General features: G+C 59.2%; 7 protein-coding genes across 7 annotated transcripts; 3 read left to right on the top strand and 4 right to left on the bottom strand.

Moving 5' to 3' along the window:
* Positions 1 to 77: 77 nt before the first annotated feature.
* On the top strand, positions 78 to 1,675 carry PUNSTDRAFT_65299 (ribosomal RNA assembly protein mis3; the record flags this gene model as incomplete). Its single annotated transcript, XM_007381717.1, has 9 exons — positions 78 to 141; positions 193 to 217; position 267; positions 321 to 464; positions 514 to 774; positions 831 to 971; positions 1,024 to 1,269; positions 1,347 to 1,430; positions 1,481 to 1,675. The coding sequence occupies 9 exons, from the start codon at positions 78 to 80 to the stop codon at positions 1,673 to 1,675; spliced, it is 1,161 nt and encodes a 386-aa protein (XP_007381779.1).
* Positions 1,676 to 3,856: 2,181 nt separating this feature from the next.
* PUNSTDRAFT_64474 (uncharacterized protein) lies at positions 3,857 to 5,204 on the top strand (the record flags this gene model as incomplete). The annotated part of the gene is made up of 4 exons (XM_007381716.1): positions 3,857 to 4,037; positions 4,099 to 4,212; positions 4,322 to 4,636; positions 4,813 to 5,204. Coding segments are annotated over 4 exons (1,002 nt in total), but the record flags the coding sequence as incomplete, so codon positions are not given.
* Positions 5,205 to 5,328: 124 nt separating this feature from the next.
* PUNSTDRAFT_99652 (amidohydrolase family protein) lies at positions 5,329 to 6,553 on the bottom strand. The gene is made up of 2 exons (XM_007381715.1): positions 6,390 to 6,553; positions 5,329 to 6,331 (listed from the first exon to the last, which is right to left on the bottom strand). Exons 1-2 carry the CDS (start codon positions 6,445 to 6,447, stop codon positions 5,409 to 5,411), a joined length of 981 nt encoding a protein of 326 aa, XP_007381777.1. The 5' UTR covers positions 6,448 to 6,553; the 3' UTR covers positions 5,329 to 5,408.
* A 304-nt stretch (positions 6,554 to 6,857) lies between these two features.
* On the bottom strand, positions 6,858 to 7,908 carry PUNSTDRAFT_119298 (uncharacterized protein; the record flags this gene model as incomplete). Its single annotated transcript, XM_007381714.1, has 4 exons — positions 7,499 to 7,908; positions 7,366 to 7,429; positions 7,151 to 7,287; positions 6,858 to 7,076 (listed from the first exon to the last, which is right to left on the bottom strand). Coding segments are annotated over exons 2-4 (387 nt in total), but the record flags the coding sequence as incomplete, so codon positions are not given.
* Positions 7,909 to 8,259: 351 nt separating this feature from the next.
* Positions 8,260 to 9,475, bottom strand: PUNSTDRAFT_63819 (uncharacterized protein; the record flags this gene model as incomplete). The annotated part of the gene is made up of 3 exons (XM_007381713.1): positions 8,260 to 8,819; positions 8,893 to 9,024; positions 9,100 to 9,475. The coding sequence occupies 3 exons, from the start codon at positions 9,473 to 9,475 to the stop codon at positions 8,260 to 8,262; spliced, it is 1,068 nt and encodes a 355-aa protein (XP_007381775.1).
* A 335-nt stretch (positions 9,476 to 9,810) lies between these two features.
* Positions 9,811 to 14,016, top strand: PUNSTDRAFT_125201 (uncharacterized protein; the record flags this gene model as incomplete). The annotated part of the gene is made up of 3 exons (XM_007381712.1): positions 9,811 to 10,290; positions 10,529 to 12,568; positions 12,641 to 14,016. 3 exons carry the CDS (start codon positions 9,811 to 9,813, stop codon positions 13,853 to 13,855), a joined length of 3,735 nt encoding a protein of 1,244 aa, XP_007381774.1. The 3' UTR covers positions 13,856 to 14,016.
* A 96-nt stretch (positions 14,017 to 14,112) lies between these two features.
* PUNSTDRAFT_43235 (uncharacterized protein) lies at positions 14,113 to 15,230 on the bottom strand (the record flags this gene model as incomplete). The annotated part of the gene is made up of 3 exons (XM_007381711.1): positions 14,113 to 14,499; positions 14,594 to 14,777; positions 14,836 to 15,230. 3 exons carry the CDS (start codon positions 15,228 to 15,230, stop codon positions 14,113 to 14,115), a joined length of 966 nt encoding a protein of 321 aa, XP_007381773.1.
* Between the last annotated feature and the right edge of the window lie 686 nt (positions 15,231 to 15,916).

The raw sequence follows: 15,916 nt of genomic DNA, 5'->3' as shown, positions 1-15,916 counted from the left end.
GCTCATCCTGCAGTTCCTTGGGACTGCATAATCCCGTCTGCTCCATATATAAGCTTGTCACATATTAAAGAAGGAATATGGCATCGGGGAGTGAAGATGCACCTGTCATCAACAAGAACAAAAGGCATAGGAAGGACAAACGTATGTCGGAATGCGCGAAACTAGTTTCTCAAACTGACCCTCGTCACAAAGCATGGGACACAGACGATATCGACCAGTAAGCTGACTCTGCTGCTCGCTACGGTGATGCTAATCAATTGCGTCAGTGTATGTAGCTCAACGCGTGCCATGGGGGTCCTCCGTTAACCGTGTTTCGACAGTGGAAAATCGATCCTTTTACTCCCGAAGATAACAAAGGAGGAACATTTACCGAAGAATCCTCGTTCGCCACCCTATTTCCGAAATATCGCGAGAAGTACTTGCAAGAAGTGTGGAGTGCAGTAACTGCGGCTCTGGACTCGCATGTAGGTGCTGAGATCACCGGCATACATGCCTGTCTGACGCGACTCACAGGGCATTGCGTGCACGCTTGACCTGATCCACGGTTCCATGTCCGTTAAGACGACGAGGAAAACATACGACCCCTATATCATCTTGAAAGCACGCGACATGATAAAACTGCTTGCGCGAGGTGTCGCTGTTGGTCAGGCGGTAAAGATACTTCAGGATGATATGGCATGCGACATCATCAAGATTGGGAACCTGGTCCGGAATAAGGAGCGGTTCGTAAAGAGACGACAGAGGATCATAGGCCCCGACGGAAGTACGTTGAAGGTTGTTGTTATATGCTTTCTCATTGTTCCTTCTTGTTCCTGAACGCACGCCAACAGGCAATCGAGCTCTTGACAAGGTGTTACGTTCTCGTCCAAGGCAGCACCGTCAGCGTAATGGGCCCATACAAATCACTCAAAGAAGTTCGACGGATAGTACTGGATTGCATGAAGAATATCCACCCTATATATCGTATCAAAGTACGCACTTTGTTATTTGCGTTTTTTGGCCGAGTTCTTACTTCTCCTTCAGGAACTAATGATTAAGCGCGAACTCGCGAAAGATCCCAAACTTGCTACCGAACCTTGGGATCGCTTCCTACCCCAGTTCCGAAGGAAGCACCTCAAAACATCGGAGAAAACAGCTCGGAAGAACGCGGCTGTCGAGGCCAAAAAGGAGGCGCGGGCAGCAGCCGGTTTGGACCCAGAGGAAATGGCGAAGAAAGATAAAGCGAAAAAGGTTTACACACCTTTCCCGCCAGCGCAACTTCCTCGCAAGGTATCTCTCTTTTCTCATTCCAACGCTCCACGGCGTCGCTCGCTTGCGGACTTCGTTGCTGACTCGGTGTGCTTTAGGTGGACCTCCAACTAGAGTCCGGCGAATACTTTCTCAAGCCCCACGAAAAGGAGGCGAAGGAAGCCAAACGCAGAAAGGAGAAGGTATATCCACCTTACTATAGTTTGGGGCGGCTACCAACATGTTTCATCAGCAAGCAGAGGTTACTGCGAAAAGACGAGCAGAAAGGCAAGAGGCGTTTGTCGCTCCCGCAGAAGAGGCAGCGCCAACAGTGGAGGAGAAGAGGGAACGCAAAAGGAGGAAGAGCGAGGCAGCTGTTGCATCCGATTTCGGGGAGCCCGTGGTCAAGAAGAAGAAGAGCAAAGAACGGGAGACGAGCGAGGAATGATGAATGGTCGGGGTACTAGGATATCGTATGTGCGACTGTTTTCGACGTTGTGCTGTTGATATCTATGCTTTATCTCTTTGTCTCGCCTCGTGTCGTTGCAGGACAAAGGGGAACCACGGCCGGTGCCTGGAACTCACAGGTCGTGTTGCACGTGATGCATGAAGGCCCCCTTCCTCGAGCCAATCCGCTTTGGCGCCTGGGGCGACGCTACACCCCGATCTATAACGTTACCCAAATATGACCATGTTTCACATCCATGCCTTCGAGTCGGAAGCGGCCCCGATACCAGAATGTCTTCCCTTTGTGACGCCGATCGGCGATTCTAACATGTACCATGCATCCCTGTCAAAGCTATGATGAACCCCTACGATATAAGGTGCGACGCCGTCGCGCCCAGTGTCTTTTGCCCCCTTGGCCGTCCGGCGCGCCAACCATCATCTCAGGTAATATCTCAATATGACCGGCGTTGCTCTCTGACGAACCGCTCTTGAAGGCTCAGGACGCATGGGACGTCGCGAGCGGTCTAAAACCGGTCCGCATGTCAGCTCCACTACGACAAGGCCGGGTTTTGCACCGACGAACATCGTGCAGGGCGATCCAGCAAGCGCTATGTCACCCAATCCTCCTGCGGCTTGTTCCAACGCGCCTCAAGGATCCAGGCGTAGGAACGCGGATGCTTCCACTCCTGTAGCTGTAGATCAGTTCCGCCCGCATCTTCCTCCAGAACTCGAGGCGTTCGAGAGACCTCAAGTCCTAAGGCACCATGGCAGCAGCACTCATTCGCATTCCACCCGGACCTCTCAGGAGCCCCTGCTAACAAGTGGGAGTCGCCACGCATCTGGCTCGCCGTTCGAATTGCGCTCTGTAAGGCGGGTTTTCCATGGGATATCCTCTCCCACCGCTCCGCGTGCTCCAGAGTCTGGTTGTTCAAGTGGATTGACCGAAATCATGGAGAAGGCATTCCCCAGCTTTCCTGTTTCCTGCCCCACATGGGTTCTGCACATTATTCTCGTTGCTTCCATGGTTGCATTCTATAAACGCGGGGTTGAGTTGGTCCACGAGTTACCCCTTACGAGAGCTCGCCTCTTCATCGCTATTCCGGGGCACGTATTCGCGTTTTTGGTCGGCTTGTCGCTGACGGCACTCGCTGATCCTTGGCTCGAGGAGGCGTGTGAGTATTATCTTATTCCGAAGGCGCTGATATATCTCATGCTTGTCTGCAGTGTGTCGATTCATCCTACAGAACACTCAATTGGAACAGCATAGGATGACGACCTCCAAAATTCTGGACCTGCTACTTGGTTCTAAGAGCTTCCTGACCGCTATCAGTCTGATTTGTAGACGTCGCAAACACAGCAAGGACTTCGAGCAAGTGGACTATCTCAGGTACGCGGAAAATATCCTGAGGAAAAGTGCGCTGCTAATTGAAGTTTCCCAGTGGTCCTGGAATCGGAAGTTTGCTTTTCTTCCTTCTACTACTCTCGATTAGCGAGGCCGTCAGTTTTGCCCTCGATCGGGGTGTGATCATTGACACGATCGTGAAGGTACAATCTTGTGGAACCTTGCCCTGGCCAAATCTGTTGACGTGCATACCAGCATCAATGGAAATCGCACAAGTCCGTCACAATCGTCGGAGACCTCAGTGCAGCTGACGTCGAGAGAGCGAGCGCCTCGCTCCCCGCCTTTGAAGTGTGATCATACTTCGCGTTATGAAAGCGATCTGATCTCGACTACAGGATTTTGTACGCACATGGACCTTTTCGCCCGCCGCCTTTCGAGCGGGGCAGTCTAGGAACGTCTCATTCCGACTCGACGGCGATTTAGCCGAGGAGTTCGGCGAAGATACCGTGTACTTCGCCGAGATCGAGTTCGATCAGCTGCTTCCGGGCGGCAAGGGATTGGGTACATTCAACATCGACTCTGACGACAGGCCAGATATCAGCCTCGCGCACGCGTTGAATCCAACCGTCACTGGCTTCGGTAACCTTCTTCAGTTAGTTTGGCCTCGAGCATCTTCCATATGATAGGACACATATTTGCTGACGCTTGGATTGCACATAGGTTTTCTCGATGGGGAATTAGAATGCACTGCCAGATGTTAACCCGGCCCGTAGATACTCTGTGTGCTCTGGTCCTACCCACTATTGCAGATGACACTGACACATTACTGTTCCTGCCAGAGTTCCTGTTTCCGCCGACGGCTTTTCCTATGTGTTTATGACTCGGGAGCTCATCGCGTCGCTGTACAGCTCTTTCAATATGTCGATGCCCTCTCAAATGCAAGATGCCGTGTTCGACAGTTCAATTTTGAGCGCGAACGATAGCGTTCCCTCGGGCTTGAACGCTAGCGATATCCTCTACGGTGGTATGTGCATGTCGGGTTCGCAATGATCGCGGTGAGACGTGACTGATGCCTACGACAGGGAAGTTCTGGAATAACGGAGACGGACACTCGCTGTGGAGTTTTCCTGTGACACGCAACTACGGTGACGACGGCAGAGGCTGGCAGTCAATCGAGACGACGCTGATTCGGTGCGGTTTCTCATCCTCTTTCATCGTTCATCGTGGGCATTGCTAACAGATGCTTGCTTAGTCTCAACGACAGCTACGTCCCCTCCAGCCGCTTCGCCGTCTACAGCGACCCAGTGTCGGACGCCAACGGCGCATCCACACGTATAGGTGCGTATACTCGACACCGTCGTGACCGTTTGCTGATGTTCGTGCATGCAGGCTACGACGCGGCGGTGTGCCTGCGGCTCATCGAGCCTTGGGTGGTGGAAGCATATAACAGCACTGTTAGCCCGCCCAGCTCGCTGCGCATCGTGAGGAAGCAAAGCGCCGTCGATACGTCACAGGCGAAGGATGGTATCGTCCGGGCACTGAACTCGACCAACAAGGGGCCTGCTTACGACGCCGCACATGACAATTCCGTGAACCAGTTTGACAAGGTATGGTCCGCGTGTGCTTCTCATTCAGCAGAGTGAGACTCACCAGAGACGCGCAGGACAACGGGAAGGACGCGTTTTACGTGCCGTCACCCACTGTATGTGATTTCTTGATCACCTGCGCCTTTTGAGGCTGTCCTCACGATCCTGTCGATCAGGTCGTTTCCTTCACTAATGGATACGGTCCCGAAGGCTACACCGAGCTCGATCCCGACCGTGTCGCCTCCGTGCGCGCGCTAGCGGACTCGGTCAATCTCCTGCCCTACCTCGCCGGATCCGCGCCGCTGCGGGCCACTTCGTACAGGGACCAGCCATACGCGAACGCGAGGGTCGACTGGCGGATCATGGGCCCGTTCCTCGGCACGCTTGTATGTATGGGCCTCCTGGCGCGTTTTCTTCCGCATAGCACTCAGGGCGGAATCAACATCACACCCCGGAAGAAGAAGAAGGAGCGCAACTGTCACTTCCCGAGTTGGCGGAGGATGAAGGCGCTGTGGGGAAAGGATGCGGTGAGTCAGAGCGGGGTCGAGAAGTTGGGGAACGGAGAGGCGACCAGCGAAGTGGCGCGTCACGGTCCCAACTGAATGCACTTGCTGCTCCCAAGACACATGCACGTCCAGCATCGCAGATCGGTAGCTCAGGCATCGGCCCTCGGTCATACTTGGCTCCGCGCCCATCGAGACACGCGGATTCGAACTGTACCAGTAGCAGCATGTGCTTTGTTTGACGGTAACGATTGCAGTACGCTACAACACCGCGTCCGACTTGGTCTGCGACGTCTTTTCAAATTACTGAGCGTAAAACTCCTTCAGCCGGGGGAAGAGCGCGAGCGCGGCCTCGTTGTAGACGCTCGCGCTGGCGCCTCCGTTCTCGGCGACGAACCTGTCCAACCCGGAGGTATTGTACCGGATACTCCCCTCGGGCGCGTTCGGGAAATCGCTCCCGAACAACACGTGTCCCGGTTTGGCGAACTTGAGGATCGCGCCGAGGACGAAGTCGTTCCCGGACAGCGCGGTGTCGAAGTAGAACCTGCGCGCCTCTTCGATGACCTCGTCCTGGGACAGATCGGTGAGCGCGGTGGGGGTGAACGGGGCCAGGCCGACGACGCGGTGGATGAGCCAGGGCAGGGTGCCCCCGGCGTGCGAGAGGATGATCTTGCAGTCGGCGTAGCGGCGCGTGGCGCCGCTGAGGATCATGTCGACGGCGGTGCGCCCGGTCTCGTGCGGGTAGTCGACGAGAGGCAAGGGCATGTTTTTGTTCGCGGGGCGCGGGTCGACGGCGTGCGTGGGATGGACGAAGACGACGGCCTTGCGCCGGTTGAGCTCTTCCCAGACGGGGGCGAAGGCCTCGTGGCCGAGGTAGGCGTTGGCGGGGCCGTAGCGCGTGAAGAGGGTGACGCCATCGGCGTGGAGGACGTCGAGCGCGTAGGCGAGCTCGGTCAGGCAGGCCGCGGTGTCGAAGAGCGAGGGGAGGGAGGCGAAGAAGCCGTAGCGACCGGCGGGGGAGGCGTCGCGCACGCCGGCGACGTATTCGTTGCATGCGCGCGCGAGCGAGGCGGCGCCCTTGGCATCCTTGACGATCGCGGGGCCTGGCGCGGTCACGGAGAGGATGGGGGTGCCGATGTTGACGGCGTCGTTGATCTGTCGGTCGATCTCGACCGTCCAGGGAGGGATGTACCAGCCGGACGGGTCGCCGCCCGCCTTGGTCAACGCTGCGCGCTCCGTATCAGCAAGGACGTCGAGTGCTGGCCACGATGAAGTGCGACAGACCTTCGGCGAAGACAGGGGGGTAGACGTGGTGGTGGACGTCGATCTTGCTCTTGGACATCGTTGGACGGACAGTGCTGCCGGAGTCGTCTGCCCGATATCTGCGTATTATTGGGTTATCGGAGGGTGATAGCCGTCTTGTTTAGTCAATGGCATGTACCGTCACGCCAGATGCGTCCATGCGAGCATGGCGGACGTGCATGGCTAGGTAATCGGTATAAGCGTCATGACGCCTTTGAGGTCTGATTTAATAGAAAGGAAGGCCTAGGATCCGAGGTGCACGCCTTGTACGAAGTGAGGATGAGTCAAATTCGAAGGGTGCGAGCCAGGTTGGGTCGGTTGGGTCGAGTAGCGAGGAAAAGGACGGGACGTGAGGTCATTACATACTGTACGGGCAACCCCGCCGAGCCTCTGAATGGTTCGAGACGAAGAGCGGCACATCGACGACTTCTTAAATTAAGATAGAGATATGATATTCTGCCTTACGTATTTCTGAGATATGGTGTACATTGATAATTGTTCTAGCAGTAGTATCAATCCGTTCGTGGTTCCGGACCCGCTGTGGCGCTTGAGCTTGTAGTAGTCACCTATCCTCATACTGGAACGGGCCCGGCCCCTACTTTCATCCACTTGTCTTGTTTGATCCACGCTCGCAGTCGCACCACAAGCAACGAGGCGACTATCTGATCTCTGCGGACAGGAACCGGGCTTGAGCACAGATGCCAGTCGGCGGCGACCGGTGAAGGGGGTTAGGGCCAACGCACCGGATATCCATGGCTGCACGACTCATGTGCAGGTAGCCGAGAGCTTGTGTGGGGTGGAGGGCACGACGCTGTGGGCCTAGATGAGTCGGGGCGTACCAGGCGATCGGTTCCAATTTGCCGGATTCCTCGCCGTACAGCTGTTGATAGCAGGGAATAATCAGAGGTACTTAAGTACCAATAGCAATGATCATCTCGGGCGCGAAATATAGACTTACGGCTACCTGCCCAACAAGGCTGGTCTTCCATAGGTATCGACAACCGCTCGCCTCAAATTCCACACTGTAAGCATCGCGGGCGTGAGGAAACCATCCTGCGAAACTTCAAGCTCGTAACATGAGACATGCTTACTAGGATTTCGAACCCATCTCCTTCAGCCATTCGCTGATCTTCGACGCTTCGTAGCCGCGGTCCCTCAGCGTCACTCGATCGGGCAAGATGGATCTATACTCAATCTTGGCCACCAGCTCGGGTGCGGCCGAGTCGCCCCGTACTGAGCTCGGTGATCATGTATTGATCCCTGGAGCGGACGGCATATAGAGCACGATCGGGATGAGAGCCTTGTTGGTAGACGGTCGTGTTGCGCATGTTGTCCGGGGAGAAGACGAGGACGACGTCGCCCTGCGAGGTGGGCGGGTCGATGAGCGCGAGCTGCGAAGCACCGAAGGCTTGCAGCGTCACTTGAGATTCCAACGCGTCCTCGTTGTGGACGTTGTAGAACATCCGTGTGGTTTGCTAGTTCGCCTGGCCGCCAAGGGGGGGTCTTTTATGCACTGTGTGGGAGGTGGTACTGTATGGAGCAACAGGTCCGCAGCGCCGCAGCTGCGAGGCACTGAATAGACTACCGATGCGGTTCAGTACCGGCGACAGGTCCGTGTCCGAGCTCAGCGGTGAACGATGAGTATGGAGCCATCGTGTGCAGGATCCCGGTCGGTGTCCAAGACAGTCGGAGGTGAAGCCGTGAACCGAGCGCGTGTACCACCGCTCGCGAGTCGCAACCACAGCATCCGTGCGTCCTCACCTCCCGTCATGAAACAACACTCGGTATGCCCTTATACTTTACGCGTTCCATCCGTAGGATTTGCGTCGACGCGTTCCATCTTATATCACGGTCAGAATATACTGCTCAATACCGTGCCCAGCTTAGCCTCCCTCTCCCGCTCGCCCATCTCCACCCTTCTCTCCTTCTCCACCTCCTTCCGTCTTTTCTTCTCTCCTTTCTCTTTCTCCGTCTCTTTATCAGGTGGCATCGCCCTCTTCTTTCCCCCTTCCCCGGAGGCTTTACTCTCCCCTGACTTGGTGTGCTGATCCTTGGGCCGGGGCCCGGGGAAGGGAGTTTGGACGTCGACGCCCGCCTCGCGCTTCCGCTTCGCCCGTTTCTCGAGCACGCGCGCGGTCTCTACGTTTTGGAGGTACGCGCGCTGCTCGGCGCGGGATTGGGCGAGCTCGTTGCGGAGCTTGGCGCGGTGGACCGCGGCTTCGTGCGCTATATATATTACATATCGTGACAGAAGTTCGAACCAATTGCGATCAGGAACGAAAAAAGAAAAGTGAGGGAGGGAAGCTTGAAAAAGGGACGCACCGATCTGCTCCGTGAGCATGTTCCATTTGAAGCGCGGGAGGTACTTCATCGTCCAGACGTCGTCGCGCCATCGGCTGCCTTTCTTTCCGCCTGCGAAACGGGGGAAACGTCAGCGAAGCGCAACGCGGGGGGGGTGGAAAATCAGAGGGACAGAGGCAGGCACCTATGGGTTGCGCGTTGAGCATCTCGGCGACGGCGCGCGCGACGCGCTTGTCCTTGAACTCGACCCAGCCCTCGGTGAAATGCGGCTTCTTGGTGCTCGTGTGTTTTCGCCTGAGGTACGCGCGCTTGGGATCTGCCCAGAACCAGCGGGAACAAAACCGACGTCAGTGTGAGGGAGGGAGGGGCGGTGATCTATTGGGGGACGCACCTTCCTGTTGGAGATACACGCGCCCGACTTCGCCGTGCATGCTCATGAGATGTCGGACCTTGGGCGGACGCATGCCGGGCGGGATGCGCGAGATGTAGATGACGCCCGCGCGGTCTTGCTCCGCTTGGAACTTGGCGAGCGCCTCGGGCGTGAGCGGCTTGACGACCTTGGAGGAGGGCCCGGAGAAGCCGGACGGGTCCATGCCGTCCCCTAGGCCGTCGTCGTGTGCAGTCTCATGGTCTTCGTCGCTCACTGGTCCCTCGTGCTCTTCTTCTTCTTCTTCCCCGTTGCGGTCTGAGTGACCCTCCTGGTCATCCTCGCTTTGCAACTTGGACGGGCCGGCGCGAGTCTCCTGCTCGTCGAACGCGTCGTCCATGACGAACCTCGCGTCGACCGTATCTTCCGAGACCTTCCCCTTCTTCTTTCTCCCCTTTGTTTCGCTGGTAAGCTTTGGATTCGGACTCGCCATCGTTATCGACGACGGGAACGCGAGGAGGATCACTGCAAAAGCCCAAAATGAGCACAGCCACTTCCTGGGACCTGTTTGCGTCATTGCCTTTTCGGGCGTTATGGTGTCCCCGCCCTCCGCTCGACTTCCCCGTTCCTCCTCCTCCGCGTCTCTATTCAATAATCTAGTGCCACGCCTCTCGCTAGGACGTGATATTATCTAGATTTTATTGACGAAGGGCGGCGCAAGAGCTGAGGGCGAGGATGCCGAAGCCGACGATGATGCAGACCATCCTCAACCGGCCCACCCGCCGATACAGCACAAACGCCAACGCCTCATCCACGCCTTCTCCCCGCTCTTCCACCTCTTCTCCCGCACCCGGTCCCGCAACAACATCCTCAGCGGGACAACAAGATGCGGCACCGGCGCGGAAGCACTACTACCACTCGACGGCGGAGTACATGAAACGCGTCGCGCTCCAGGCGCAGCGCGAGTCGGAGGTGTTGGCGGAGATGGAGGCGCGCATGGCCGCCGACCCCAGCCCTCGCTCGTCGTCGTCGAGCACGGCAACCAGGACAAGCCACCACGGTCACGGCGACCGCCCGGCAACTGCCACCCGCGCGAGAGCGGCGACAACATCCGAGGTGCAGCGTGCCCCGCAACGTGTTCCACCTTGGACCCCGGATCGTGCCCACGTTCACGCACATAACGGCAGCGGCAGTCGCAAAGCCAAGTCCCCCGTGGTGCGTGCCTTGCTTTGCTGTTCATCTCGCCTCCCCTTCCCCCGTTCCGTTCTTCCTTCGGCTTATCGAAACAAACAAGCTCGTATCGATTCTCCTTCTCGTTCTATACAGCCATTCTATCACATCGTCATCTAACATTTCATCTCTATACCTTCTCAACCATCCCTAAATTCCGCCACGTACGGACGTTACGCTGACGTCGTTGATGGCCTCGTTCTCTTTCCTGCGTTCCCTCCAGAAACACGCGCTCGCACCCGAATATGACTCGTCCAACTCGAGCTCAACCTCGTCTCTCGTCATCGTGCGCTCTTCCGACGCCGGTGGCTCGGTACCGCCTTCGCCCCTAAGATCGGCTCCGGGGTTGGCATCACTAGGTTCGGCTCCGGGCGACGAGATCGACTCCGGCCCCGAATCTGACGACGAAGAATGGTTCACCGCTCCATCCTCGCCTGCGACTTCTCTCACTGCCGAAAACGATGACGACGCGCGCGAGAAGCAGGCTGCAGACGCCAATGGACCCCCAAGCTCCTTCACGTTCCCGGTGAAGGGCAAGGGCAAAGCAAAAGCGAAGGCTCGCGATGACGTCGACGACACCCCGCCGCGCTCGTCCGCCTCCACCGCCGGCTCCGCCACCTCCAGCACGAACGACCGCCGCTCTCTCTTCTCCTCCGCGCTCTCGACCTCCACGCACGCTACCACCCCCCTCCACTCCGATCAAGGCCACCCCCCTCCCCCGCCCACAACCTCCGCGACAACGACGAAAGCGACCAAATCGGGGGCGCACCGCGGCCTGCGCCGCGTCTCCGCCGTGTCTTCGGTGCCACTGCCTGGCCTCACCCCGCCCGGGCTGACGACGTCCGGGAGCACGACAGCGTCCACGTCGAGCGAGGTCTCCACGCTCGACCTCCCCGTCCCACTCGCGAGGTCTGCCTCTGTCCGCACCTCCAATGATAAGAACAAGGGCAAATCGAACGATGACGAGATAGGACAGAAGAAGGAAACGACGAAGGGACATGAGAAGGAGAAGAAGGGCAAGGAGGAGACGGAACACGAGAAGACGCTCCGCCGCACGCACCGGCGGCGCCACTCGGAGGACCTCACGCCGCATCGGCAGTCTTGGGACGACGACTGGGCGCGCGACATCCGCCACCTGCTCTCGCCCCCGTCCGCGAGCGCCTCCGTCTCGCTCGCGAAGACGCCCCGGCGCACGCTGACGCGCTCGTCCTCGCCGTCGCCGGAGCGCACACCCGTGCCCGTCCCGAGCCCGAGCCGGCTTGCCGCCATAGACGACGACGAGGACCTGTTCCCGCTCCCGTCGCCGACGATCGACCTCTCCGCCGCGGCGTTCACGCGCCCCGCACCCTCGCCGCTCCCGTCCTCGCCGCCCTCGTCTGCGTCGTCGTTGTCGAGGGTCAGGAGCGGCGCCGGCGCCGGGACGCTGCAGGTTCCGGACCACCCGCCGCCGCCGACGCGGAACCGCTCCGCGCGCGAGCAGGCGGGCCCCGGCAAGACCCGGGTGTCGACGGTATACGAGGACGAGGACGAGGACGCGTACGTGAGTCAGTCGACCCCGAACCCGCACCGCGCGTCCAACTCGCATTCGCACCCGCACGCGCTCTCTCAGTCGTCGGCGCACGGGCAGAGGAGGCGGGGCGCCCGGCCGCGCTCGCGCACCTATTCTTCCTCGTCGTCCTCCGTCCCCGTGAGCGCGACGACGGTGCCGGAGTACGCCGGGCCGGGAGAAGGACAAGGCGGTGGAGGGTACACGGCGCTCGTGCTCCCCCGCGCGGCGTACAAGCCCGGCTCGCCCTCGGACATCGCCCGCGGCAAGGTCGACCTGACGCGGAGCGGGCAGGCGCAGACGACGATGGCGACGGTCGAGGTCGTGCAGGGGATCGGAGCGCACGCGCGGGCGCGCCGGCGGGGGTCGTTCAGCCTGCCGTCGCTCTCGCTCGCCTCGCCGTTTCGTAAGGCGGAGCACCATGATAGGGCAGGAGGAGGGAAGGGTGAAGGAGGAGGAGGAGGAGGGGGAGGAGAAACGAGGCTCGCGTTTACGTCCCATGTGCCACCGCCGTCGTATGTGCCCCCGTCGGCGGTGCTGGTACAAGTGCATGCTGTCGCGCTTGACGGTGTGGACGCGCGTTTGGCGAGGGAGAGGGGCGCGGGGTTCGTGCCTGGGCGCGCGGTCGTGGGCCGCGCGGTGGAGTGCGGGAACGAGGTTAGGGAGGAGTGGGTGCGCAAGGGCGAGTGGGTCATCGGCGTGCTGGACGTGCGGAAGGTTGGTTTTTCTCCCTCCCAATGCTTTCTGCACGCGACGAGCGTTGACGACCGAATGTGATTGGCCACACAGAGCGGCGCCTTGGCAGAGTTTGTGCTCATCGAGAGGAGGCGCGTGCATCGCGCGCCGCAGCCGTCCGTGAAGCGGCGTAATAACCCGGATGCGGCGTCCCCCACGCCGTCGATGTCGAGTCTGCTAGCGCAGGGGACGGTGCTGACGACCGAGGCGCTTTCGGTGCTCGCCGGAGCGGGCGTGCAGGCGTACAGGGCTATGCAGACCTTTCCGAAGGGGCCCGCACCTGGGACCGGAGGCGGAGGAGGCAGTGTGCGCGCGCTTGTGCTCGGCGCGCAGGGGGCCCCGGCGATGGTTGCCGTGCAGCTCATGAGGGCAAGAAAGGCGAGGGTGACGGCGGTGGTCCCCCCGGCGGCAAGCGCGGGGGTGGAGGCGAGACTAAGGAGGCTGGGAGGCGAGGATATCGAGGTTGTAAGGGGCGAGGTGGGCGAGGTCGTGCAGCGGATGGCGGGCGAGGAAAGGCGGTTCGAGTTCGTGCTGGATCTGGCGGGCGGAAGGGAATTGTGGGAGGCGTGCAAGCCGCTGCTCGCGAGCGCGCGGTGTCGGTGCGCCTCTGCGACAGCGACGGCGGTGGCAGGCACGGCGGTGAACACGTGTCGGTGCGAGGACGAGTGGGGCACGGCACAGTTCACGACGCTCGTGGGCGACCACCCGGAGAAGCCGGTGCCTGGCGCGCAGGAACAGTTCAAGGCGGGCATGCGGGCGCTCGGGCTGGGCAGGTCCGGGTCGCTGAAGCGCACGCGGAGCGCGAGCCAGGGTAGAGGCCGGCGGTCGGGAGAAGGTCAAGGCCAAGGCGACGGGGAGACAGAGGAGGTGAGGGGCCGGGCGAGCATGGAAGACGCGGTGAGCGTGGCGTCGTCGTCTGCGGGCAGGAGGAGCCGGTGGGGGCTGAGCAGGAGTCGGAGCCGCCTACGGGCCGCTGCCGCACCCGCCGTTATGAACGGGAATGCGAACACTGGCGAGCGTGGAAGGTGGTACCGGCGCATGGTACACTACGCGTGGATCAGCGTTGCGGCGGACGTTGACCTCGAGGGTGGGGACGTGCGCGATGCGTTGGCGGCGATGCTCGCGCAGGCGCAGGCGCAGGCGGTTGACTTCGGGCTCGCGGATAAGGACGCGGGCGGCGTCGTCCCGTTTGAACGTGCGCCAGAGCTATTCGGGGCCGGCGCGGCGCTTTGGAGGGGGGAAGTGGGCGTGGTGAAAGTGATGGGATAAGTGTCTCGCAAAACACAATTGCACAAAACTTGGAAGGCTCTCGACCACAGCTTGGCGTGGTTATCAGGACTCGGCTGATGTAGCAATACGTTGTATATTCGTAGCATATATCGTTATTATAGAGGATGTAGTATATTATCTAGTACGTATATGAAGGGACGCTGGATGCATGGTATATTTAAAATGAGCGTTGACGGGGCGTGGCCCAAGGTAAAGAGCGACTACGTATAACATAAAGGAACCGAGTCAAGGGATGGTCAAATGGTCATCGCCGAAGCTTCCGTCAGCAAAGAGGACAGCTCCTCTTCCAGCCGCCCCACGAGCTGCACGTAACACGGCATGCAGAAATGCGAGAAATATTGCCCGCGCACGGGGGTGCCGTGCGGATCCAGAACGTCAGACTGCTTCAGGACCTCATCCAGGATGGCCCTCGACCGCCCGAGGGGAAGATGCCCAAACTTGCGCTGGCGGAGGCGCGCGCGGATGCGGTACCAGAGCCCGGTGAAATCGTGTGACTGGCGGAAGCGCCACGGATCGGACGTATGTTGAGCCTGCGCGCAGACAAGGCGGGCTGCGAGCTCTGCTTGGCGTATGCACGTTGGATACGTCGCGAGCTTGCGGTCACGCCGTTCGGAGAGGTCGTGCTGGTTGGAGACATTTTAGTGCATGCCCGGCTGTAACGCACGACAGAGCGAGAGGGCTTACAATGACTGTTTTGTAGCGATCAGGTATACTGACCGATTCAAGGGGCCAGAAGCTTGGCGGTGTGTCCATAGTCCAAGGACCGCGGACTGCCGACGTTCCAGGAGTTAAGACCGCGATGCGGCTTGCTTCTTTACATATCGGCAGGTCATCCATGCGTGCGGCAACGACATACACTTGACGGGCGTCTTCGACGTCGTCGCATTGTCGCAAGCGAGCTCTGCGGGAATGGCGGTGAGAAAGAAGAGGGGGCAAGGCTACGACGTTTGATTGCTTACCTCAGGAGCGCTCGAAGAAGGTGAGCCTCGACTCGGAAGATATACTTGTCTGCGGCCTCCAACAGATGCGCTAGCCTCGCCAGCGGCGCGTCCGTGAGGTCAGGAAGGGCGTCATGATCTGTGACGAACGAGAATAGATCTGATAGAACAGCCGAAGGTTCCGAGAGCAGCACCGCAGACGACGACGGTGCCGGCGCCGTGGTAATACAAGAGAATGCTTCGGCCGTCGCTGATGACGGTGGGCTCGCGTCCTGCAACAGGTGCCGGAAGCCTTCGGAGCGCGATCTCAGTGCGGAGAATTGCGCTGGCGAAAGGCCAAAATGGACAGCGTCCGCCGAGCAGAACAGAGGGACGGCCTCGTCAGCGGCGTAGTCTGGGTGCATGTCTAACGCCATGGGTGATGTTCGCCTTGGCCTGACTGAAGATCGCTGAGGCGTGCTCCGTTCCACATACATGTGTCTTGCGAGTATATCACAGATGGCCCAAAATACACACGTGCCCGAGATGTCCGAGAGGCCCGGCGAAGATCCAGAATCGAACCGAAGCAAATCAGGTCCAGGAATCATTCATCCCCGTTCTTCAGATCTGTTGCGTCAGCTGGAGCGTGCTAGCCAATGAACGCCATGCGCTTGTCAGCTCTGAGACCATGTCCAGTACTGAAATCGGCACTTCGGACACGTTAAGTACTGGGAAATGTCCAGATTTTTGCAATCAGACCACAGCATGTTATCGGCGACTATGCCCGATGTTCGGACAAGTATAGGAGACCTCATCGTTTGTTGGACTGTCTGAATGTATGTAGTATGGACGCGAAAGCGCCGCCGGACGCAGACATATGGGTCGAATTCCTCTATGGCAGCCGGATCTATCTTCGACCGATCCATGACACACATAGTCTGATGGTACAACATTAGCCATGCATCGAGAACATACGATCCAATTGTCCGCACCTGCCGTCCGAGACGCGACGAGCACTCTGTGCCCATACATACGAGGGATGTATGTGCACAGAGTATCATGGACGAGGAATTGCCCATTCTTCATATACCGACAGATGAGTGCGATAGGAAGCTGGAGAGGA

This window comes from Punctularia strigosozonata, assembly GCF_000264995.1.
Source record: "Punctularia strigosozonata HHB-11173 SS5 unplaced genomic scaffold PUNSTscaffold_4, whole genome shotgun sequence".
Lineage (NCBI taxonomy): Eukaryota > Fungi > Basidiomycota > Agaricomycetes > Corticiales > Punctulariaceae > Punctularia > Punctularia strigosozonata.
The sequence above is the reverse complement of the archived record's forward strand: the minus strand, read 5'-3'. Positions and strand labels throughout refer to the sequence as shown.

Coding starts and splice junctions, on each gene's coding strand:
- PUNSTDRAFT_99652 (XM_007381715.1), bottom strand. CDS start 6,447: ATGTCCAAGAGCAAGATCGACGTCCACCACCACGTCTACCCCCCTGTC. Junction 6,332..6,389: donor CCCCCCTGTCTTCGCCGAAG/GTCTGTCGCACT, acceptor CGGAGCGCGCAG/CGTTGACCAAGGCGGGCGGC.